At 65.8% G+C, this 24,658-nt stretch overlaps 1 protein-coding gene across 1 annotated transcript; it reads right to left on the bottom strand.

Moving 5' to 3' along the window:
- Nucleotides 1-11,044: 11,044 nt before the first annotated feature.
- On the bottom strand, nucleotides 11,045-19,940 carry CSPG5 (chondroitin sulfate proteoglycan 5). Its single transcript, XM_084901663.1, has 5 exons — nucleotides 19,526-19,940; nucleotides 17,429-18,488; nucleotides 13,722-13,910; nucleotides 12,477-12,552; nucleotides 11,045-11,535 (listed from the first exon to the last, which is right to left on the bottom strand). The coding sequence occupies exons 1-5, from the start codon at nucleotides 19,611-19,613 to the stop codon at nucleotides 11,374-11,376; spliced, it is 1,575 nt and encodes a 524-aa protein (XP_084757789.1). The 5' UTR covers nucleotides 19,614-19,940; the 3' UTR covers nucleotides 11,045-11,373.
- Nucleotides 19,941-24,658: the final 4,718 nt, after the last annotated feature.

The raw sequence follows: 24,658 nt of genomic DNA, 5'->3' as shown, positions 1-24,658 counted from the left end.
AATAATACCTCCACATGCCCAATGATACACTTCACACAAAAGACATTTCCAAATAGGTCAACCAGCCTCATCCAGGCCCCACCCAAGGCACTCACAGATCAACACCCCAGCGCTATACTAACTCAACACATCCAGATCTAAGCCTTCATCACTTGATTCAGCAGACCCTCAAGTTCCCGCAAAAGTTTCCAGCCATGTCTGAGAGGCAGCCGTGGGCAGGTACAGGCGAGGAGCGAGCTGTTTCGGGCCTGGCTGCTCCGGGCCTGGCCTCTGTTGCTCTGGTTCGTTCCACAACCAGCTGCTCCGGGTCTGGTCACTGCCGCTCCCGACCTAGTTGCTCTGGACTTGGCTGTTGCTGCTACAGGCCTGGCCGCACCCGACCCGGCTGCTCTGGGACCGGTTGCTCCGGTCCCGGCCGCTCCGGGCCTGGCCGCTCCCAGCCTGACAGCCGCTGCTCCGGGCCTGGCCGCACCAGACCCGGCTGCTCCGGGCCTGGCCGCTCCCAGCCTGGCAGCCGCTGCTCCTGGCCTGGCCGCACCAGACCCGGCTGCTCCGGGCCTGGCCGCTCCCAGCCTGGCAGCTGCTGCTCCGGGCCTGGCCGTACAAGACCCGGCTGCTCCGGGCCTGGCCGCTCCCTGCCTGGCAGTCGCTGCTCCGGGCCTGGCCGCTCCCAGCCTGGCAGCCGCTGCTCCGGGCCTGGCCGCACCAGACCCGGCTGCTCCGGGCCTGGCCGCTCCCAGCCTGGCAGCCGCTGCTCCGGGCCTGGCCGCACCAGACCCGGCTGCTCCGGGCCTGGCCGCTCCCAGCCTGGCAGCTGCTGCTCCGGGCCTGGCCGCTCCCAGCCTGGCAGCCGCTGCTCCGGGCCTGGCCGCACCAGACCCGGCTGCTCCGGGCCTGGCCGCTCCCAGCCTGGCAGCTGCTGCTCCGGGCCTGGCCGCTCCCAGCCTGGCAGCCGCTGCTCCGGGCCTGGCCGCACCAGACCCGGCTGCTCCGGGCCTGGCCGCTCCCAGCCTGGCAGCTGCTGCTCCGGGCCTGGCTGCTCCCAGCCTGGCAGCTGCTGCTCCGGGCCTGGCTGCTCCTAGCCTGGATTCTTCGTGGTTGTCTACTGCTGTTCTGGGCCTGGCTGCTCCCAACCCGGCTGCTCTGGGCCGGGCTTCTCCGGGCCCAGCCACTCCGTGTCTGGGTGTTCCTGGACTGGCCACCCTGGGCTTGGCCGCCTCTGCCTCAGGCCTGGCTGCCACTGCCCCAGGTCTGGCTGCTCCAGTGCTGGCCGTTGATGCTCTTGTTCTGGCTGCTGCTGTTCTGGGGCCTGGCCACTGCTGCTCCGAGCCCAGCTGCCACTGCCTTGTGCCTGGCCACTCTAGGCCTGGTCGCCGCTGTTCCAACATTCTGTCCCTTTTTTCTCTTCTTTTTTTTTTCTTTTTTTAAAAAAAACAACAAAACGCATTTATGTTGCAATGTTGGCTGATGCGTTGAGTTCTGACTTAGTCTTTGATTTTTCAAGATCTTCTTTGTATTCTTTCTTAAGTAATTTTACTATCATTTGCTCTCACTTGATTTCTTCACATTGAGAACTTCTTTGGTTTCTTCCTCCTTGTCCTGGGAGCTCAGCAGGTTGGCCTGTGGTACCCCTTTGTTCTCCGCGGGCTCCCGCGCTGCTCCAGCCTTTTGCCGGGGTCGGCGCCGCCCAGGAAGCAGCCCCCGTCCTTGGCTCCGTTGCCAGCGCTCAGCAGTCGAAGGCTCAGGGGCACCCCCCCCACTGGGGGCCCCGTCGCCCGGCTCCTTGCTGGCGCCCAGCTGGCCGGTGTCCGGCAGGGGCTCCTGCTCCTCGTGGCGTTCCTCCAGTCTGGAGCTTTCTTTCTCCCTCCCACTAGGGAAGTCCAGGATCAGAGTCAACAGACTGTCCTCTGCGCACAGTGTGCGCGACTCCGGGGGCTCGGCCTTTCGCCGCGCTCCCAGGACTCCACCTCACAGCCCCGTCTCCCCCTGCCCGAGCCTGGGTCCCCAGGGACTGGCCCAGACCTGGAGTTCGGGGAGGTCTGGACTGAGGCTCAGAGCTGCCGCCGGAGGCTTTGTTTCTTCCGGCTAGGGTAATCCAGCATCAGAGTCAACATTCAGTCCTCTGCGCGCCATGTGCGCGCGACTCCGGGGGCCCCGCATTTCGCCGTCCCCCGGGATTGTCTCCCCCTGCCGGAGCCTGGGTCCCCAGGGTCTGGCACATAACTTGGGGCTCAGCGCTGCCGGTTCGGGGGTTCAGCCCAGGCTGGGGGTTCTATTTCCTTCCTGCTAGGGAACGCCAGGCAGCACCCAGCCCTCTCCTCCTCTCCGGCTGCGACCTCTCCGCGCGCGCGTGCGTGCGAGCGCGCAGCATGTCTCCGTACCTTAGGCTTTTTTTCAGCTCCTCTGATTTTCCTTCTGGTTTTCTCCCTCCTTCCTATTGTAGAGTTTTCAGTCAGTCGACTACCTGTAGCTCTGGGCAATGTCCACTCTACATTTTAGTTGTATTCCTTTGAAATTGTTGTGAGCTGCTGCGGCTAGGTGTATACCCGAGCAGCCATCTTGGATCCTCCGTGATCATATTCTCTCATTAATGTTTAACTCTATCCCTCCCTTCCTCTCTGTTGCAATCAATAAAATATGTAATAAAAAAAAAGAAAAAAAAAAAGACCGAAAGCAGAACCTCAGTTTCCTGCACACCTGTGTTCACAGCAGCGCCGAGGGAAGCGCAGGCCTGGCTCTGGCTGTGAAATGGGAAGGGGGTGCTGGGCTGGCCCATGGGTACTGGTGGGCTGGACTGGCCCGTGGGCACATGCTGGACTGGGCTGGCCCCGTGGGCACCGGGTGGGCTGGGCTGGCCCGTGGGCACCGGGTGGGCTGGGCTGGCCCGTGGGCACTGGTGGGCTGGGCTGGCCCGTGGGCACCGGCTGGACTGGGCTGGGCTGGCCCCGTGGGCACCGGTGGGCTAGGCTGGCGGCAGGGAGGCCTCCACCTCCTGCAGTAACAGGAGCCGGCCAGCAGATGGCGGGCGCGCCTGCCGCCTCCCAGGACAGGCCGCCGGGCTGGGGGACCCACACGGGTTCCGGTTGCAGGGTCAGGGGGCTGAGCCGGGCAGGTGGCGCCCCGCTGCTGGGAGGCCTGTGCGCCTGTCCCTCTGCAGACGGTCTGCCCTGGTGGCCGCCTGCCCAGGCCGAGCCCTCCGAGAGCGGGAAGGCAGCACAGACTCCGACCGAGTTCACAGCCTTTGGCGGGGCCACGTGATCGGCTGGAAGTGAGCACGTGGGCAGTGGGCAGTGGGAAGGACCCCCCTGGCGCCCCCGACACCCTGATTTCAGATTCTGGCTCCCGAACGGAGAAGGTTCGTGTTCCTGTTGGCTTAGGCCCGTGGTCGGCAAACTGCGGCTCTCGAGCCACATGGGGCTCTTTGGCCCCTTGAGTGTGGCTCTTCCACAAAACACCACAGCCTGGGCGAGTCTGTCTTGAAGAAGTGGCGTTAGAAGAAGTTGAAGTTTAAAAAACTTGGCTCTCCAAAGAAATGTCAGTCGTCATCAGAGCAGCAGCCTCAGAAAAGAGACCCTCCCGGCCCCTCCTTTTGGGGTTTTGACCGGTTCTGGGAGCAGCTGAGCCCTGTGCCCGGGGAGACCCAGACCTCTCACGGTGGGGCTCCGGGGAGCCCCATCCCTGTGTCTGTGCCTGGGCCCTGCCGCCCGCTCCCCGGCTCTGGGCGTGACGTGCAGTGGGCGCACCAGGCGGGCTGCTGGGAGGGAAGCACAGGCCACGGGCTCAGGGACTCCCGCCGCCTGGCCAGCCCCAGCTGCAGGACGGTGCAGCCCCCCAGCCCCGCCCTCACCCCCAGGCCTTCCCCTCAGGAGTCGAGCCTGGCCCTCCCCTCCCTGGAGCATCTGGTTGACAGCAGCCCCACTGGGTTGCCTGCCCATATTCTAGACGCCAAAACTGAGGCTCAGAGAGGGGAGCAGAGGGCCCCGCCCCTAGCCCACCTCCCCCTCCACTCAGCCCAGCTCACAGGTGGCTTCCCCAGCTGCCGCCTGGTTGCCATGGAGCCGGAGGAGGAGGAGGAGGAGGAGGAGGAGGAGGAGATGTCTGAGAGGCAATCCCAAAATACACACCAGCGGGCCCTCCTTCCTCCCTCCCTCTCCCCAGCACCAAAGCCTCCTTTGGGGCAGGTGGGCGGGGCCTCTTCCTGGCCAGGCAGCCGGGAGCAAAGGAGGTCCAGGAGGCAGAGGGTCCAGGTTCTGGGACCCCGCCTCACCCAGCAGCTGTCCTGGACCCGGGCCCCATCGCCCTCCCACAGCTCCCGACCAGGCGGCTCTTTCCGGCCTCCCCGCCTTCGCACATGCAGTTCCTCCTCCTGGGATGCCCTTCCCCGTCCTTCCGGTCCCAGCTCGGCCGTACGTCCCCTGGAGAGCCTTCCCCGAGTCCCGCGGGGCGCCCCCTGCACCCCTTCCCCCCGTCCCCCCCCCCCCCCCCCCCTGTTACCGCCGTTCTCTGGACGGCATTCTCACGGGCGGTGAGGTCTGCAGTGCGAGCTTTGCCTTAGTGCCAGCGCCCGGCACAGACAGGTGCTCAGAATCCGGAAGGGAGGGAGGGAGGGAGGGAGGGAGCAGAGAAACACCTCTCATAGCAGTGGTCGGCAAACTCATGAGTCCACAGAGCCAAATGCAATAAGGTGACCAGACGTCCCGCTTTCGGCGGGACAGTCCCGATTTTTAACAATTTGTCCCGCGTCCCCTGGCGTTTTAAAAAAGCCCGAAGGAGCCGGCCTTGGGGGCCCATGGCACAGGGCCGGGTGCACCCAGCAGACGGCAGCCTGCGCCAGCCCCTGGTGACCACAGGGATCGGGAAGAGCGGTGGAAGAAGGGAGAGGGAGCTGGGGGCTCTCCGGTCCAGAGCCTGCTCCCCTCAGGGATGTTCCCCCATTTCCAGCCCCCCTTCTCCCCCCGAGTGAAGCCTGGAGTCCTCTCCCGCCCCCTTTCCCACCCCAGCCCCACTGGCTCCTTGTTGCTGCTTTTCTTTCTCTTCCCACTGATTGTCAGAGAAACATGGATGGGTGCCTCCTGCAGGCCAGGGCCCCGGCCGGGGAAGAGCCTGCAACTGAGACAGGTGCCCTTGACCAGAATCACACCGGGGGGGGGGGGGGGGGGGGGCAGGCCGGGGCCGCCGCCGCTGACGGACGAGCTGGGCCGCCGTCCATCAGGGGAACAGACAGGGAGGGAGCCTCAGCCACGCGCTCCGGCCGCGAGATTCCGCCGGAGAAGCCCTGGACCTGCCCGCTGCTCCGGGGCAGAGCCTCCTGCGGGCGGAGGGCCGGAGGGTCCCAGCTCGACTCCGGCCACGGGCACGCACCTCCGCGGGGGCCCCTGCAGGAGCAGCCCATCGGTGTGTTTCTCTCCGTCTCTCTCTCCCTTCCACTCTCTCTAAAACCAGTGGAGACGCCTCGGGGAGGATGAACGAAGGAGAAAACCAGAGCGGGCAGCACCAGCCTGGGCGGCAACACCGGCCTCAGCGCCAGGCCGGGCAGGCAGCCCTGTGGCCACTCCTCCCTCCCGCTCCCCTCGGCCTCTCTGGGCCTCGGTTTCCCTCTAGGAAAATGCCCATGGAGGTGGGCTCTGGGGCTGCGTGAGCGGGCAGGGCAGGGCGAGGAAAAACTCCGGACTCTACTGTGGGGCAGGGCGGAGTCATCAACACACCTTCCTTCCACCCTGACTTTCGGGGCTCGGATCCCCCAGGGAGCCACAGCCGCCCGGGGGACGCCCCTGCACCAGCTGAGTGAGGCCAGCCCCCACCTCCACCCCCACCCCCACCCCACCCCCGGGCCCTGGTGCGGCCTCAGCAGACCTCATGGCTGGGTGCCAGGCTCCAGCCCCGAGCAGGGGGGGGGGGGTCCCTGTGCTACCCCAAAGCCCAGGCCCCTCCCCCCCCGTGTTCCGGTCCCGGGACTCTGAGCCCGTGAAAGCGCAGCCGGAGAATAAGAGCCCCTTGTCCGGCTCTGAGCCCTAATCCTCTTACATGTCAGCAGCGGAAGCGGCCGGGGCGGGGGGCAGGCTCTCCCGTTTCCCTGCCAGCGTCCCTGGTCCCACGAGCTGGTGCCAGCCCAGCCCCTCCCCGAGGGCCGGCACCGGCCAGCCCGCTGCACCGCTGTGTCACCGCTCAGGCGCTCCGGGCGGCACTGGGCAGCCCCGGGTCCCAGCCCCCGGGCCTATAGGCGGCTCAGAGTCCCAGCATCGCCCGGATGGCCTGACCCTGAGTCTGACCCCCGCCCCCCACACACCCCACGCCGAGCCCAGACAGTCCCTCCCGCAGTGAGGGGCCGAGCTGGGCGGTCCCGGGGTCCCTCAGGGCTCAGCCGCCCCTCCAGGGAGCAGGGACGGAGCCCAGAGCTCAGCCCAGCCTGCCAGGGCCTCCCCATCCGAGGAGGGAGGGACAGGCACCTCCTGCCAGGCCAGAAGGGGTGGGGGGGACAGGTGCTGGGAGGAGGGCGGCCAGGCCCTCTCAGCAGGAAGGGGCAGCGCCCCCAGGAGGACGGTTCTCTGAGGACCTCACCGGGGCCCGGGCTCCGAAGGGGCAGTGCCCGGGAGACGGGGCTCAGGAACGGGGGAGCCGGCCCTCCACGGCGGTGGCCACACTCTCTGGTCTGTCGTGGGCTTGGGGGTGACCGTCCTCGCGTGGACACGTGGACCCCAGAGCCAGGTGCTGTGCCTGGTGCTCAGCAGGCCCGGCCGCCACGGGGACCGGGAGCCTCTTTCCTGTGGGAACGGCTCCGCTGCCAGCGGAGAGCAGGACGGCTCCCTGGCAGCCCTCCTGGCGGCCGCGCAGCTCGGGCAGGGACCCAGGCCCCCAGGGCGCCCCTTTCTCCGGCTGAAGAACGGGGTGACCCTGTGGCCCCGAGAGCCTGCCGAGCAGGAAGCCCGTGCCGCCCTCGAGAGGGGGAGCGGCCACCAGAGCCCAGACAGCAGCGCCGCGCCTCCGGCCAGCGGCCCAATTAGGCCGCGGGCATCCCCACTGGGTGCTGGCCCGGCCTCAAAGGGCCCGGCGGCGGCCGCGATGGACGCCGGCAGCCCGGGCGCCCCTGGCCTGGCTCGGGGACTCAATGAGGACGAGGTGCCAGGGCAGCAGGCCAGCTCCCTCCCGCGGGGCAGGCACAGAGGGAGCCAGGCGCCTGGCAACAGGAGGCAAAGCCAAACACAAGGCCCCCTGGGACCTCTGCACAGGCTTCTCCTGAGAACCCCAAAACAGGGTGTCATTGGGGTCCAGCTATGGTTCACCCCACAAGGTCCCCAACGGGCATGCAAAGGTGGCTCAGCCCTCTTCCAGGCCCAGGGCCATAGAGAAACTGCCTGTTCTCAAAGAACTACAGTCCTCCACCCCCCATCTATCCATCCACCCACCCACCCAACCATCCACCCACCCATCCACCCATACACCCACCCATCCATCCACCCATCCACTCATCCATCCATCCATCCATTCATCCACCCATCCACCCATCTATCCACCCACCCATCCACTCATCCATCCATCTGTCCATTCATCCACCCATCTACCCATCTATCCACCCATCTATCCACCCACCCACCCACCCACCCATACACCCACCCATCCATCCACCCATCCACCCATCCACCCACCCATCCACTCATACACCCACCCATCCACACACCCATCCACCCATCCACTCACCCACCCATCCACCCATCCACTCATCCACCCACCCACTCATCCACTCATCCATCCACCCATCCACCCACCCATACACCCACCCACCCATACACCCATACACCCATACACCCAACCAGTCATCCACCCATCCGTCCATCCACCCATCCACCCATCTATCCACCCACCCACCCACCCACCCACCCATACACCCACCCATCCACACACCCATCCACCCATCCACTCACCCACCCATCCACCCATCCATCCACCCATCCATCCACTCACCCATCCACACACCGATCCATCCACTCATCCATCCACCCATCCACTCACCCACCCATCCACCCATCCATCCACCCATCCATCCATCCATCTATCCATCTACCCACACACCCACCCACCCATCCATCCAACAAAGACTGCACCTACTGGCTGTGCCTGTGGCCACAATTATGAATATGAATCTGCTCTACATAAAACAACAACGATATTCTAAGGAGGTCAGACAGAACACAGTGACTCAATGATGGAAAGTCAGAGCGGCAGCCGATGGTGTGAGCGCTGAATCCCAGCTCTGACTCCCTGACCAGGCGGAGCCTGTGTGACCGGTTCTCGGTCCCTCTCCGGAGAGTGGGAGTAACGGAAGGAAGGGTCTGTTGCAGACACAGGCATTCCCTTGTTCCTGGAGAACTAAAGCAACAAAAGTTACAGACCAACACCTCTCAGGAGCTTAGAGGCAAAACCCTCAACAAAATATTAGCAAAGGCCCTCACTGGCGTGGCTCAGTGGATAGAGCGTCGGCCTTTGGACTGAAGGGTCCCAGGTTTGATTCTGGTCAAGAGCAGGTACCTGGGTTGGGGGCTCGATCCCCAGTGTGGGGCGTGCAGGAGGCAGCCAATCAATGATTCTCTCTCATCATGGATGTTACTCTCTCCCTCTCCTTTCCTCTCTGAAATCAATAAAAATGTATTTTTAAAAACATAAAGAGAAAGTAAGAAAGAAAAGAATACGCCATATATACACAGACGGTCAACAGGGCGAGGACCCATCAGACAACGGGCTTTCCTCCCATGATGCCGAGGGCACGCCCCGTCAGTCTGTCCTTTCCTCAGAGGCGCACACGGGGAGCGTGGGGGTGGGGAAGGCAGAGGGAAGGGCCGGGACCACCATCGGAGAGCACCTCGGGCTGCGGGGGCTCAGCGCTGGGAGGGGGAGGGAGCCCAGGCTGAGCCCCCGATCAGGCCCAGGCAGCCCGGCTCCAGAGGAGACGCCGGCACCGACAGACATCGGCAGATCCGATTGCAGCGCATCGGCTCCTGCTCCGGGCAGACTCCTGGCAGCGGCCGCCCACTCATGAGCGGCATGTCCCGTCCCCCAGTCCGGTCCCTCCGGCCTGTGCTGGAGGAGCCGAGCCGGCTCTGCTCTGCGTGTCCTAACTCTCCTGTGGGGAAGACGAGGCATGGAGCGAGCCAGGCCGCGGCCGGCCCGGGGATCCCCACGCGCCTCAGCGCGACCCGCGGGGTGGCTCCTGGGGCGAGGCCGGAGGGGCCTCCCCGGGAAAGCCGGTCTGTCCCCGCTGCAGAGAGAACAGGACGTCCCCAGCAGAGCCCTGCCACTCCCTCCCCACCGCCCTCATGCACACGGCCAGCACGCACACCGCCCTCACGCACACTGCCCTCACGCACACGACCAGCACGCACACGGCCAGCACGCACACCGCCCTCACACACACGGCCAGCACGCACACCGCCCTCATGCACACAGCCAGCACGCACACCGCCCTCACGCACACTGCCCTCACGCACATGACCAGCACGCACAGGGCCAGCACGCACACGGCCGTCACGCACACGGCCATCAGCCACACGGCCGTCACCCACACGGCCCTCACGCACGCAGCCAGCACGCACACGGCCAGCACGCACACCGCCCTCACGGACACAGCCATCACCCACATGGCCCTCACGCACACGGCCGTCACGCACACGGCCAGCACGCACACCGCCCTCACGCACACGGCCATCATCCACACGGCCGTCACCCACACGGCCCTCACGCACACGGCCGTCACGCACACGGCCGTCACACACACGGCCGTCACGCACACGGCCCTCACCCACACGACCATCAGGCACACGGCCAGCACACACATGGCTATCACGCACGCAGCCAGCACACACACAGGCCGGACCCAGCACTCTACACACAGCCCTGGGTCCACAGCAGAGAGTAGACAGGGCCGCAGCACCAGTAGGGCCACCAGGAAGGTGTCTAGAGGCACACAGAGGCCTGTGTCAGCTGTCCCTCCCGCAGCCCGTCCGTCCCTCCCGCAACCTGTCCCTGGAGCGTGACTGTCCTGTCTCATCCAGCTGGAGGGCCTGGCCCAGCACGGCCCTGGCCGTGTGCACGCTGAATGAATAGCTAAGAAAGCAGGAACGAGGAGTCTGCCTCCTCCTGCCTTCGTTCATTTCATTTTAAAATATTTCTATTGATTTCAGAGAGGAAGTGAGAGGGAGACACAGAGACATCACTGACGAGAGTCACTGGTCGGCTGCCTCCTGGATCAAACCGAGGACCATGGCGTGTGTCCTGACCAGGAATGGAACGGTGACCTCCTGGCTCATAGGTCAACGTTCAATCACTGAGCCACACCAGTCGGGGTACTTCCTTGGTTTTACAGAGAAGGAAAGGGAGAGGGAGAGAAACATCGATGTGTTGCTCTGCTTCCTCGGCGAGGGACAGACGGGCTGCGGGAGGGACATTGGTTGATCTTGGATACGCCCTGGCTGGGGATGGAACTGGCAGGCCTGGTGAGTAGGACGAAGCACTGACCTGAGCCGAGAGAGAGCTGGGTAGTCGGAGCTACAGACCAAACTGGCCGAGTCGGTGTGCCCCGAGCTGTGTGCTGAAGCCCTAACCCCAACGTGATGGTGGGGAGACAGGCCGTGGGGTAAGTGAGGTCATCACTTAACCCAACAGGGCTGTGTCCTTATCGGAAGAGAAACACAGATCTCTCTCTCTCTGTCTCCTTCCGTCCCTCTCCCTCTCTCTGTCTTTCTGTCTGTCTCTCATGCACGGAGAAAATGCTGCACGAGGTCACAGAGAGAAGATGGCTCTTTGCAAGCAGGAGAGGCCTTGCCAGAGACCAGCCTGCCGGCACCTGGACAGTGGGCCTGCCGCCTCCAGAACGCAGAGGGGCTGTCCCACCGTTCCGGCTCCAGGCCTGTGGGGTCAGTGCCAAAGCGCGAGCAGACGCCTCTGACACCGTCTCTGGGACTCGCACGTCTGCAGACACGCCCGCCCCCTGGGGGACGAGAATCCAACTCGGACGGACGAGGACGGGGAGGGAGCGGACACGGGATGCCAGGAGGACGGCTTTTTAAAAAGTTTTATTTCAAGAACGGTTGTTGTGTTTACTGGTATTTCAAAAAAAGGTGGACCCGAGTACAAAAAGAAAAAGTCAGCTGGATGACAGCGGAGGCTTAGAAACCACAGCGGCAGAAGCAATGGACGGACAGACGCACAGACACCCCCACGGACGCGGCTCTGCTCGGCTCGCGGCCCACGGTCTCCCTCCCGGACAACACAGACGAAGCATGCCATGAGACAGAAAAGGAAAAGCTGGACGCACAGCTACCGAGGGCGACCGTGGCCTCTCCGGGCCGCCCGCCCCCTCCCGCCCCGCCCTGCCCCGCCCCATCAGGTCAGGTTGTTCTGCAGGCAGTTGGCCTCCAGCTCGGCTGGGTCCCCGCGGCCGCCCTCCAGCTTGGGCGACAGGGAGTTCTGGGCCAGGAAGGGCTCCTCCTCCTTCAGGCAGGACTTGAGGACCTCCTGGATCTTGTGGGGGGCGCTGGGGTCGTCCTGCAAGAGGCACAGAGGTGAGGGTGGGGCAGGGCGGAGACGGAAGGCGGGAGAGGGACCGAGGGACCTTGGCTGGAGACAGGCTCGCAAACACTGTTCTCTCTTCCTTTGTAAAAAGATCTGTTTGTACTGATGTAAGAGGGGAAGGGAGAAGGAGAGAGGAACATCAATGATGAGAGAGAATCAGGGACCGGCTGCCTGCCGCAGGCCCCCCGCTGGGGGTGGGTGGGAAGGAAGGCTGGACCAGGACAGGGGGCCCGCCAGGCAAGGGGCCGGGCGAGGGGGTGGAGCCCCCAGGAGGAGCAGCCCCGTTGCCCTCAGGGGCTGCATCCTTGGGCCGCCCTCTCCTTGGCTCTGATGCCAGCCTCGAACCTGGGAGTCTCTTGGTGCGGCCCACCTCCTGGAGCCCGTTCCTCCTCCACCGTCACCTCCATTAACTCCGTTCCTCTCCCCTCCGTGCGCCCCCAGCCTCTTCTTCTCAGGGCTGGTGAAGAAGGACTCATCCCTCATTCTCTCCCCCCCGAGCTGCCCCCTCCCCAGACTAGAACCCGGGACAGCGGCCTGGGTCTGTGCCCCGCATGGCAGTGCGGCCATTCCCGAGCGCCGTGGCAGCTGTGGGGGGCGGTGCAGCGTGGGAGCTCCGTGGACGCGCAGTGCTGGCCTCTCGAGCCGGGCTTTGTGGTCCTGGTCTCCTCCGGCCGCGGCTCCGTCCGAGCTCCCCGCTCTCCGTGAGCCTTCGCCCACGGCTCCCCCCACCCCCTGACCCCGTCCCGGCCGCCCCCTGGGGACCCGGGAGCTGAGGGGGGCTCTGCACACTGAGACACTCGCAGGCCCAGCAGGCTGAGCACACACGGGGAGGGAGGCCTGAGGGAGGTCAGGGGAGCGAGAGGCGGGGGGCGGGGGGCAGGTGGGGGTGCGGGCGGAGGCGGGCGGGTCCTTACGTTCGGGTGCGAGCCCTCGGCGATGGTGGACAGGGAGAAGTTGTCATTGTGGAGCTCGGACGGGGTCCGGAATTTGCTGGAGTGACAGAGAGAGGAGGCGCACGTGAGGGAGTGACGGGGCAAACGCAGAGGAAGCTCAGGGCCCTGGGCGGCACCTCGGCGGGGACAGACGCCCGGCTGTTTGCGTGCCACCGAGTGAGAAGCCTGCCGCTGTTAATCTTTACTTTTCAAATATGTTCCTATTGGCTTCAGAGGGAAGGGAGGGGGAGGGAGAGAGAAACATCCGTGAGGAGAGAATCATGGATGGGCTGCCTCCTGCACGCCCCACACTGGGGATTAAGCCCACAACCCGGGCCTGTGCCCTGACCGGGAATCGAACCTGGGACCCTTGGGTCCGCAGGCTGATGCTCTAACTGAGCAGCCTCTGGGGGGATGGGTGGGGGACAAATGGGCTGTTCGGCGGCAGAGCGCACGGCGCAGCCTCTGCCGGATTCCGGCACTTTCTGTGAGGGAATGGTGATGCCCGGAGGGTCTTTGGTGTGGAAACACAACTGGGGCCCAGCCGCATGGCTCAGGGGTGAGCATCGACCTGTGAACCGGGAGGTCAGGGCTTGATTCCTGGTCAGGGCACAGGCCTGGGTTGCCGGCTCATCTCTAGTGGGAGATGTGCAGGAGGCAGCCAATCCCTGATTCTTTCTCTCTCATCATTGATGCTTCTCTCTCTCTCCCTCTCCCTTCTTCTCTGAAATCAATAAAAATATATATAAAAACACACACAAGCCAAAACCCGTTTGGCTCAGGGGATAGAGCGTCGGCCTGCCGACTGAGGGGTCCCATATTTGATTCCGGTCAAGGGCATGTACCTTGGTTGTGGGCACGTCCCCAGTGGGGGGTGTGCAAGAGGCAGCTGATCGATGATTCTCTCTCATCGATGTTTCTAACTCTCTATCCCTCTCACTTCCTCTCTGTAAAAAAATCAATAAAAAAATATATATATGATTCTCCCTCATCATTGATGTTTCTATCTCTGTCCCCTTCTCTCTTCCTCTCAGAAATCAAATCTCTTAAACACACACACACACACACACACACGCACACGCGCGCACACACACGCACACGCACACACACACACACACACACACACACGCACATGCACCGGAACCCTGCGGAGAGCATGTGGGTCAGGAGGAGGGTGGCCGCTGGCCGCGTGGCGGGGCGGCGGCGGGCGGGCGGGCGCGCACTCACTGGGTCCGGCGCAGCTTGGTGTTCTCGGTGCGGAGCAGGTAGAGCTTCTTGGCGAAGAACACGGTCATCATGAAGAGCAGGAGCAGCACCAGGGCGGCCGCGCCCACGGCCACGCACATCACCTGGAAGTCGGTGATGACGGACTCGCAGCGCGTGCCCTTGTGCCAGATGTAGTCCTGGGTGTTGCACCTGCAGCAGCCAGCGGGGGAGACCGGGGGTGGGCGGGGCCCTGCCAGGGCGAGGCCTGGCCTCCGACGGCACTTCCTCCCCCTGGGTCCCGGGACCGGCCGCCCGCCCGCCCGGGAGCTGGGCTGACCTCACGGCTGACATTCCGGCCGCCCATCACCACCCGGGCTGAGGGTCAGGCTGCCATGGCACCAAGGGGACCAGGGCCCGAGACACTGAAGGGACTGGCCGTTCGCTGACTGTGAGGGTCAGGAGCAAAGGGAGCTTGGCCTCCCCACCCCCACCCCCGCCCCCCACCCCGCTGGGCCCGCTCAGCAGCCGCCCGCCCCGGGTCCGGGTGAAAGAAGGAGAAACGCGAGATGCATGGGATCCTGGGCCACAAAGTCATAGGACCCGCCCAGCTCTGCAGCCCCGTCTGGCTCCTGGGGCGAAGCAGACCCTGACGGGCAGACAGACGAGGGCATCTTTCTCTCCTCTCTGCCCCCGACGCTCGCCCCCGAACCCGCCGCCCTGTCACCGTGAGAACCGCCAGGAGAGCGTGAGAACCGCCCTGGGGGCTCCTCTTTTGTGGAGTGACTTTCCCCTGCCCTTGGGGACATTCCCAGGCTCCGACTCTCCCAATGACATTGCCGTTTCCATGGGAACCAGGCTGCTTCAAAGAGGCAAGATGGGGAAGGAGACAGAGGCAGGCAAAGCAGGGAGGACGGAGGCTCCGGTGAGCAGTGAGGAGGACTGGCAGTGCCACACCCAGAGGGAGCGGGGTGGGGGCACAGCTAACGGGGGTTCCTTCCCTCCCTGCCGACCGACCCGACCCGGGGCAGGAGGCCGTGGTGCTAGCCGCGCTGGGAGAAGGCCCGCCGCCCGCCTGCCGCCGGCCTCCGCAGGCGGAGCAGAGACAAAGGCGGGTCTGCAGCTGCGGCTCAGCAGCCTCCTGTGCGCGGAATGCAAAACCGCTCGCTCCCGCCTCAGCCGGCCGCGTGCGCAGCGGCGAGGGGGCTCAGCCAGGGGCCCTGGTGGCCGTGACCCTTCGGAGGGAGGACCCCGGGAGGGAGCCGTGGCCACACCGCCACACCGGCCCGGGAAGGGACCAGGGAGCCCCGAGAGCTCCAGGGGTGCCGGGGCCGCGGTTTTGCACAGAGACCCCCACCGCCCGGCTAGATCCATCGCTGTGGTCTCCCCAGTGACCTCCGAGGAGCAGACCCCAAGGTGCTCCCGTTCCTGTGGCCCTCAGCCAGCCACACAGCCTGGCCACCGTTCTCTTTCCTTTTTTTGTTTGTTTTAAATATATTTTTATCCATTTCAAAGAGAGGAAGGGAGAGAGAGAAGCGTCCATGATGAGAGAGAATCATGGATCAGCTGCCTCCTTTAGGCCTGGGATCGAGCCCTCAACCCGGGAATCCAGCTATGACCTCCTGGTTCCTAGGTCGACGCTCAGCCACGGAGCCACACGGCCGGGCCACCATTGTTCCGTGGTCACAGCTGCTCCTCTGGCCGTGGCTGGTAACTCCGCTCAGAACGGTGTGGACACACCCTCCCGAGACGACCCGAGCGCCATGACCACGTGCGGGAAACACCTTCTCGGGAAGGAACCGGACGCCAAGGTTTAGAGCCAACGGCACAACATCCACGCTTTCTACCTGCCACTCTCCTGCCAGAGCGCCGAGACCTACGGGATCTGCATTCCTCACCCGCCTCCAAGGAGACCACGGAGAGACGCGCTGGGAATGACTCTCAAAAGGGCACCCAGGCCCTGGCCGGGGCGGCTCAGTGGATAGAGCGCCGGCCTGCGGACTGAAGGGTCCCGGGTTTGATTCTGGTCAGGGCACATGACCTGGTTGCGGGTTCGATCCCTAGTTTGGGGGTGGGGTGGCGTGTAGAAGGCAGCCCATCAATGATTCTCTCTCACCACTGATGTTTCTCTCCCTCTCCCTCTCCCTCTCCCTTCCTCTTGGAAATCAATAAGATGTATTATTTTTATTTTATTTATTTTATTATTTTTAAAAAATATATATTTTATTGATTTTTTCACAGAGAGGAAGAGAGAGGGACATAGTTAGAAATATCGATGAGAGAGAATCATCAATCAGCTGCCTCCTGCACACCCCCTACTGGGGATGTGCCCGCAACCAAGGTACATGCCCTTGACCGGAATCGAACCCGGGACCTTTCAGTCCGCAGGCCGAGGCTCTGTCCACGGAGCCACACCGGCTTCGGCGATAAGAGGTATTTTTAAAAGGACACCCTCCTGTGGAAACACCCTGGCCAGGACCCTGAAACGGTCTCCCGGAGCCCGAGGCTCTGCCGGCACGGCCTGGAGCGGCAGAGGCGGCTCGCCAGCCACATCGGAGGCTCAGGGTCGTCCGCCGGCCCGGCTCCCTCGCAGGCTCCCCTCCGGGGAGGGCGGGACCAGAACCCCAGAGGCACCGGGTGCTGCAGGCCACGTCCTCACAGCACCGGCTCTGTCTTCTCTGGACGGGGTGTGTGTGTGTGTGTGTGTGTGTGTGTTCCCAGTCAAACCCCGCCCCCTCTGCCACCCGGGGAGGCCTCTCAGCTGGCTGCTCCCTGGCTGGTCTGGCCCAGTGAGAAGGGCCTCCTTCTGATGGGACCCCACCTCCCCCCGACTCGGCCCCACAGGTGGCTCAGAGGCGTGGTCTGCAGTGGTCTCTCTTTGCTGGGGTAGACAAAACTCCCCAAAAACTCCTCAAGCCAGCAAAGGCCCCACTCCGAAACCCTCCCCTTCTCTGCCTCCATTTAAATGTATATTTATTGGTTTCAGAGAGGAAGGAAGAGGGAGAGAAAGATAGAAACATCCAGGATGGTAGAGAACCATCGATCGGCTGCCTCCCGTATGCCCCCTCCTGGGAATCGAGCCCGTAACCCAGGCCTGTGCCCTTGACCCAAATTGAACCCGGGACCCTTTGGTCCACAGGCCGATGCTCTATCCACTGGGCCACATGGGCCAGGGCCCTTTTGCCTGCAGGGTCAGTGGCTGGGTCAGGGCACAGCCCTTAGAGCACATGTGTCAAACACAAGGCCCGCGGGCCAAATCCAGCCCGCCAGGCCTTGCAATGTGGCCCGCACCGCGCTGTCATCACTGCACTCCGCTGTCAGTTTATGACATTGTCAGTTTATGACTGTTCAGTAAACCATTCGGCCCTTGATTTAGGCTGGATTTTAGATTTTGGCCCCTTCTCTGATTGAGTTCGACACCCCTACCTTAGAGGAAACACAAGCCTCATCCTGAGGAGCCTCCCTCGGGGACGGGGCCGCGGGCGTTGCTCAGGCCGGACAGCTCTTCCCGGAGGCTGGGCCTGGGCTGGGCCTGGGCCTGGGCTGGGCCCCCTCACACACACACCCAGAGCTCAACCCAGCTCCTGGGCTCCCGCCGGCCCCCCCTCACCTGCAGAGGGCCCCCTCACCCCCTCACCTGCAGGCCCCCCCTCACCTGCAGGGCCCCCTCACCTGCAGGGCCCCTCACCTGCAGGGCCCCTCACCTGCAGAGGGCCCCCTCACCCCCTCACCTGCAGAGGGCGCCGATGCCCTCCACCTGGTAGCACTGGCCGCCGTTGTGGCAGTAGCTGGGCAGCAGGTCGCACACGGAGCGGCAGGAGCTGTTGTGCCGCACGAAGCCGCTGCGGCAGGCGGTGCCGTTCTCGCCGGCGGGCGGGTCCCGGGCCGGCTCCCCCGGGCGCGGCCGGAGGGCGATGCCGCCGCCGGGGGCCGGGCCCGGGGGGCGCGGGGGGACGGCGTGCCACCAGCCGGGGGGCGGCCCGGGGCCGGGGCCGGGCTTCGTGCTGGGCGCCGGGCGGGTCCGGCCGCCCAGGTCCGCACCCTCCGCGTCCCCGCCCTCCTCCTCCCCGTCCCCGTCCCCGTCCTCGTCCAGGTCGTCGTAGAAGGACGTGGTCGGGTAGAAGTCGGACTCGTCGAAGGGGGTGAAGTCGTCGTAGAGGTCCAGCAGGCTCCAGGAGGGCGTCTCGGCCGCGAAGTCCGGCTCCGGCTCCGGCTCCGGCTCCGGGTCCGCCTCCGGGCGGCGCTCCGCCGGCCCCTCGCCGTCCGGCCCCTCCAGGTCTTCCATGTCCAGGACCGCGGGCCCCGGGCGGCGCTCCGGGGGGCCCCGCGGCGGGGACGTGGGCTCCGGCCCCGCGGGCTCCGGGGAGCCGCCGCCCAGGCCCAGCCACTCCTCCGCCGGGTCCTCGGCCGGGTCCTCCGCGGGGCCGGGGCCCGGGGCCTCAGCGGGGGCGGGCGGCAGGGATGGCCTCCCGGGGGCCGAGCCCGGAGCCGGGGCCGGGGGCCGGGGCGTGGCGGGCGGGGCCTGCGTGTCCCCGCTGCCCGCCTCCGCGGGCCCCGCGCCCAGGCCCGGGCCGTCGGCCTCCCAGGCGGTGCCCGTCACGGCCGAGGCCTCCAGCGCGTCCTCCGGGCCCGCCCCGGGGCCCCCCGCGGCCTCCGCCGTCCAGGCCTCCGCCGCCCCGGCTCCGGGCGGGCCCGCCGGCGCCCGCGTGGCGTTGGCTCGCGGCTCCCACGCGGGGGTGGTCGGTGCGGGCTCGTCCACGTCCACGGCCACGGCGCTGCCCACCTCGCGCGCTGCGGGCAGAGGCGGCGTCAGGGACCCGCCTTTAGGCCCCGTCCCGCCCCGCCCGGCTGTCCTCCGGCCCCACGCGAGGCCTCACCTGTGAGCCCTGCCCGCCCCGCCCCCGGCGCACATCCCGCCAGGCTTCCCGGCCAGGCCCCGCGCCCACAGGACACGCAGGCTGGCCAGGCCCCCCCAAGGCTGCCCAGGAATGGATCTTGCCCCGAGTTCACACCCCAGACCCCGCCCTGAGCTCACACCCAGGCCCCGCCCCGAACTCACACCCAGGCCCCGCCCACCCCAGACCCGCCCCGAACTCACACCCAGGCCCCGCCCCGAACTCACACCCAGGCCCCGCCCACCCCAGACCCCGCCCCTAACTCACACCCAGACCCCGCCCCTAACTCACACCCAGGCCCCGCCCACCCAGACCCGCCCTGAGCTCACGTCAGGCCCCGCCCACTCCAGACCCCGCCCCGAGTTCACACCCAGGCCACGCCCACCCTAGGCCACGCCCAAGCGCATCCTCAAGGCCCCATCCTGAGCTTGCACCTTCAGAGCCCGGCCCGCCCGAGGCCCCGCCCACTTCTCCAGGCCCCGCCCAGATGCACACCTCCAGTGCCCCGCCCACCCAGGCCCCACCCCAATGCACACCACAGGGCCCCGCCCACCCCAGGGCCACCCCCAAACTCGCACCCTCAGGGTCCCCTCCTCACCCCCCTACCCCCCGCCCCCAGGCCCCGCTCTGAACTCGCACCCTCCCGCACCCCTTTCACCTCTAAGTCCGGCGCTAAGTCTCAGCCTCAGGGCCGCCCCCCGCCCCTCCGCAGCCGGCACCGAGGCCCGCACACCCGGTGGGGCCGCACCCACCCTCCGGCCTCCCGGGACGCACCTCTCGCACCCCGTCCCCGGCCCCGGCCCCGGCCCCGCGCGGCTGCAGGCCAGGCGCTGCCCCGCCCCCGGCCTCCCGCTCGGGGACCTGCTGCGCCCAGGCCGAGGCCGGGTCCCGGCTCCCGGAGGACGAGCCCCGGGTCCGGGCAGCGGTACCTACCCGGCGCGGCCCCGGCCAGCACCAGCGCGGCCGCCAGGAGCAGCAGCGGCGGCCCCCGGCCCGGGCCCCCGGCCCCGGCGCGGCCCATGGCGCGGCCCCGGCGCTGCCCGCGGTCCGTCCCGCTCGCTGGCCTCCGCTCCGCCGCCGCGCTGCCCGCGGACTGCGGCGTCTCAGCCCGCGATGGGCAGCGCGAGGAGCCGCATGCCGCTCCCGCGCCCGCCGCCCGCCGCCCGCCGCGCCTCCCGCCGCCGCCCGCTCGCGCCGCCCCGCCCCGCCGCCTCCCGCCCGCACGGCGGTGACGCGCTCCGGCCGCCGCGGGGACGGACAGACCGGCGGCCCGGACACACGGACGCGGGTGGGGCGGCCGGCAGGTGCGCGGAGCTGGCGCGGCCTCACCGCGAGGAGCCCGCCCGCCACCCGCGCGGCCCGGAGGCGGGGGCCGGAGGCGGGGGCCGCGCCGCAGATCGGGGCGGGGCCGAGGGCCGCAGGGGCGGGAGCCCGAGCCGCACGAACCGGCGCTGGGTGCCTCCGGACGGATGTCTGCCCGCCTCGTGCTGGGCGGAAAGGTCCGGGTCTCCGGGTGCCCACGAGGGCGGCCGGCGGGCGCGGCGGCGGCTCTAAGCGGATCAGCCTAATCCTCCGAGGCGCTCAGCCCGGGAGGGCGGCCGGGGCCGGAGACCTCCCTGGGGCCGCCGCGCCTCCCCCGGGAGGGCCTTCCCTCCGGAAGCATCGCCCCACGGGCCGGGCACCGGCTCAGGTTCCGGGGGCCGCGGCCTAGAGCACAGCCTGGGAGCGGGCGCCAGGCCAGGCATCCGTCCGCCCGGACACTCACCCCGCAGCCCTGCGGGCCGGGCAGTGGCCACCTGCCTCTCAGTTTATCATCGAATCCACGTCCACCTCCTGGTCACTGACCCCGGGATACCTGGGTCACAGCCGAGCACCTGTTACTGAGACGCTCCTGTCTGTCCCCGGGGAGCCGCATCCTCCCGGTGACTAAGGAGACTCAGCGCTGGGATGGGGTTATCTCGCTCAGACCGGTGTCTCACTGGACCCCCTGCTGCTGCAGGCTTCCTCCTCCTGGTCCGCCTGCAAGCCTGCACCGGGCGCTCAGCTCCAGCCCTCCCCGCCAAGCCGCCACGGCCTGCCCCTGCCCGGCAGACACCGTGCCTCACCCCAGTGAGCAGGGCGGGCGGAGGGAGGGCCCGGGGCTGGAGGAGGCACAGGTGGGTGAAGGCAGCAGCCACTCTCCGCCCAGAGCCATGGTCTGGAGCTTCCTGCAAAGGGACTTTTTTTTTTTTTTACTTATTGAATGGTGAAATTGGTTAATAAAATTACATGGGTTCCAGGTATATGATTCCATGTCATCTGTATATTGTGCGTTCACTACCCAAAGTCACGTCTCTTCCATCACCTTCCTTCCCCCTTTCCTCTCGCCCCCACCCCCTTCGCCCTGGTAATCACCATCCTGTTCCTGAGGCTTTTCCCGTAACCCCTCACCTCCTCCAGCCAGGCCCTCACACCCTCCGCTGGCCGTGGCCCCTCCGTTGTCTGCCTCTATTTGGTTTATTGTTTAGGTCCCACATAGACGTGACATCACACGGTGTTTTTCCTTTGACCTCATACTGCCTCTGGGGACAGCACACACAGGGCAGGAAGACGGCCTTCTCTGAGCAGGGGCTGGGAGGGCTTCCCGCAGGCGGCTCCGTCTCCTGGACTCGGGTGAGGTGGGGGGAGGTGGTGCACATGCCTGCCGGCTGCCTCCTTCCTGTGCCGGAGCAGCCGGCCAGTCCCTCCTCCACCTTCCTTAACACCCCGACCTACTCCCGCGCACTTCGCTGACTTCGTTAGGATAAGCAGGCGCCCAGCATATATAGGGCACGCCTCCTTCCAGAGCCAGCCCCTTCCCTTCCTGAGGGCAGGTTCTGCTACGACTTCCATTTTGGGATTTTTAAATCAACTATTGCCACTCCGTTCCACTCTGATCCTCCCTGGCAGGTGCCAGCAGCAGCTCAGAATGGAGGGCAGCACCCTGGCTGGGCGGACGGGAGGAGCAGCCTCAGCCTCCGGGGTGTGAGACCATGGAGAGCCAGGGACCCGGGTCTCCTGTGCGGAGGGGGCGACACTGCATCGGACGGATGGGCCGTTTTCTCTGGGCACAGGCCGGGGCAGCCTGGGGAGGGGCGAGAAGGTACAGGAACTGGATGGGAAAGAAAAGGAGATGGTCTCCAAGACCCACCAGGTCCCCACGTCCCAGGCCCCGCACCGGGGCACCAGGGATGCCTTGCGAGGCAACGCTTCTGCGCCCCTGAGCTCTTACTGGGTTTGGCCACCTGCCCCAGCACCAAGGCCCATTGCCATGGCGACGGCCAGCTTCCCTGTGCAGATGCCCCTGGCTTCACCCAGGGCGGCAGTCCGGGCAGGGGCGGCTCCAGCTGCCAAGGCTGGGCCATGCTTCAGGCCGCACAGGAAGACGTGGCTCCTGTGTGAAGCCTCCGGAGCAACCGCGAACACCTGAGTGCTCTCCTGGGGTCTGACTCGCCTCATTGCTAACCGCGTACCCACGTCTTGCCGATGGGCACACCCTCCTGTGGGAAGGCCTGGACTAAGCTTTCGACTTCATGCCTTTTCGTTACCGTGTCTCAGTTTCACAAGAGGCTTCAGGATGTAGAGGGCCTCACTCAGAAGATGGGGGTCCTGTCCCTCTTCCCACAGCACCCCCCTCCCCCACTGGGGCAGGTAGGAGTCAATGCTGTGATCGCCAAGTCCCGACGACATCCTAGATCCGTGGTCGGCAAACCGCAGCTCACGAGCCACATGCGGCTCTTTGACCCCTTGAGTGTTCTAACGCCACTTCGTCAAAATAGACTCGCCCAGGCCAAAAACCAACTTCTGCGCATGGGTCACCAAGTTTCAATCGCACTGTATGTGCGCGCCCGCGGTATTTTGTGGAAGAGCCACTCTCAAAGGGCCGAAGAGCCGCATGTGACTCTCAAGCTGCGGTTTGCTGACCAGGGACCTAGATCAACCAGGAAGGGTATTTGAGCAGCCTCTCAGGGCAGTGTGCTGGGAAGAAGCCTGGCCTGGGCTGCAGGGCAGGGGGCTGTGACCACATGGTGCTGGGCATGAGCCTTTGTCAACCACTTGCCAGGAAGAAAGGGGGAGCAAGGGTCAGGACCCTGGTTCAAGGCTGACCCCTGCCCCCCCTGCTGCAGGCACTCTGGATGCTCAGCTGCTCTCATCCTAGGAAAGGACCCCCCCCCCCCCCCTGCCCCTGGAGACGCCAGACTTCGCCACCGTGGCAAAGCCCCTGGTTCCCACAGCCCCGGTCACTCCAGCGGCTGCCACGCAGTGCGAGCCAGCAGAGCTCCGGAGGGAGTGGCAGGCGGTCTGCAGGAGTCGCGCCACCCGGCAGGCGCCTAAGCCTCTCCAGCACCCGGAGCCGCTGCACACACGGGACAGGAATGACATGGTCCACATGGAGGGCCTTGGGGAACCCATCGTGTTGGGGCCAAACCAGCCACAGAAATCAGAGCCCTGAGCAAAGGGCCATAACCGCCGAGCCCTCCACTTCCCAACCCTCCTGGGCTGGCAGCGAGGGCACGGCAGAGGGTGGAACTGAGGAACCAGAGCGTGAGGCCTTGTGTCTCGGTGTCCTGAGGGCCCCCGAGGCCGGACCGGAAGGGCGGGGTAAGGTGGCTGCCAGGAATCAGTCACCTGGCTCTCCCGGAGTTGGGAGGGCCTGGAGGCCTCGGGGCAGGAGGGAGGGAAGACGCCCCAGTTCTGCAAGGCACGGCTCTGCCCGACACAGGCTGGCCCCCGAGAGGTCCTGGGCTTGAGCAGCAGCACGCCCAGGAGAGCATTCACAGGATGTACCTGGCACCCCATTCCGAGATGGCGTCCTTAAACGGAGCGACCCTCGGGGCAGGCGCTCTCCTGTTCCCAGGAAGAGGCTGCTTCAGCAGGAGCAGCTGGGCGAAGGAAGAGGGCTTCACAAGGTCCCCGGAGTTCGCTGGCAATCACGTCCAGATGAACGGGTGCTGGTTGCTCACTGGCGTTTCCTAGAATGCGTCAGCCCCCGGCTATGGCCCAGCGGGACAGAAACATGGAGAACACCGGTGCAGACTGCAGACGCCACCCCAGGACACTCGTTTCTTCTTCATGAGCACTGGGGGGATTGAGCCCCATCGGGGCTGTTCACTGAGAAGGCCTGGTGCCCCACCTAAGGAGTCACGTGGCCTGGCCAACCTTCCTCAGGTCATGGCCTCACTGCATGCAAGTCCCATGCCTGGAACACAGGAGCCACACGTTCACTGGACTCGTGGGCTCATGCAGCGAACCGTCAGGAACTGGGGCAAACCTGCTCTACACATGGCTCCTTCTGGCCCCGACGGCGGCACCAGAACCCAGGAGCCTGCTAAGCAGCTGGATCCCACAACTCCCGGACTTACCGAGCCAGGCCCAGTGTCCGTGCCAATCCTACGGGGACCCGGGTCCGAGTGCAGAGGACCCGCTGTTCCTAACCGCCCCCGGGGGAGCACTCCACAGCCAGGGCCTCAGGAACTGCAGACTGCCTGCGTCCCCCAGGGGCAGTGCTCACCGCCTGGCAGACAGAGTCCACTCCTTTTGCTTCCCGGGTTCGTGGCCTCTTGAAGACCACAGCTCCCGTTTCCTGAGCGGCTTCTCAAAGGCCGTGCTTAGGAGTAATACAGCAAGACTCGAGGATTCCTCGGCTCGGCCCACAAGGCCTGTCCCACCTTGGGGCCGCGTCTAAGATGTGCCCTGATGGCATCGTCTAGCTCACGAGCAGAACTGGGCTCCCCTGCAGGAGCCAGCCACCTCCCGGGGGACCCCCACGTGTTTCCCCCTGACCAGGGACACAGTGGACGAGCCCGTTAGCTGTGCTGCGTGAGGACGAGGAAGGTGGGTGGTCCTCCGACCAGGGCCGGCGGGGCTGCATGTGCAGGCTCCTCAGAGCCAATGGAGAAACGGGGCAGAAATGCAGAGAACGGCTGGAACCTGAAAGTGATGTTAGTGTATTCACCAAGGGGGAGGGCAGCTAGGCCTTCTCCACCATTTCCTCCAACCTCTCCAACTCCCTCTTCATTTCCCCAAATAACAACACAGAGAAACGTG

The sequence above is a fragment of the Pipistrellus hanaki genome (genome assembly GCF_964339955.1).
Source record: "Pipistrellus hanaki genome assembly, chromosome: 13".
Taxonomy (NCBI): domain Eukaryota; kingdom Metazoa; phylum Chordata; class Mammalia; order Chiroptera; family Vespertilionidae; genus Pipistrellus; species Pipistrellus hanaki.
The sequence above is the reverse complement of the archived record's forward strand: the minus strand, read 5'-3'. Positions and strand labels throughout refer to the sequence as shown.

What these genes read in the sequence shown, in the direction of transcription:
- CSPG5 (XM_084901663.1), bottom strand. Translation starts at nt 19,613, where the DNA reads ATGGGCCGCGCCGGGGCCGGGGGCCCGGGCCGGGGGCCGCCGCTGCTG. An exon ending in GGCATCGGCGCCCTCTGCAG is followed by an intron (nt 13,911 to 17,428) that starts GTGAGGGGGTGA and finishes TGGCTGCTGCAG; the next exon opens with GTGCAACACCCAGGACTACA. An exon ending in ACCAAGCTGCGCCGGACCCA is followed by an intron (nt 12,553 to 13,721) that starts GTGAGTGCGCGC and finishes CTGTCACTCCAG; the next exon opens with CAAATTCCGGACCCCGTCCG.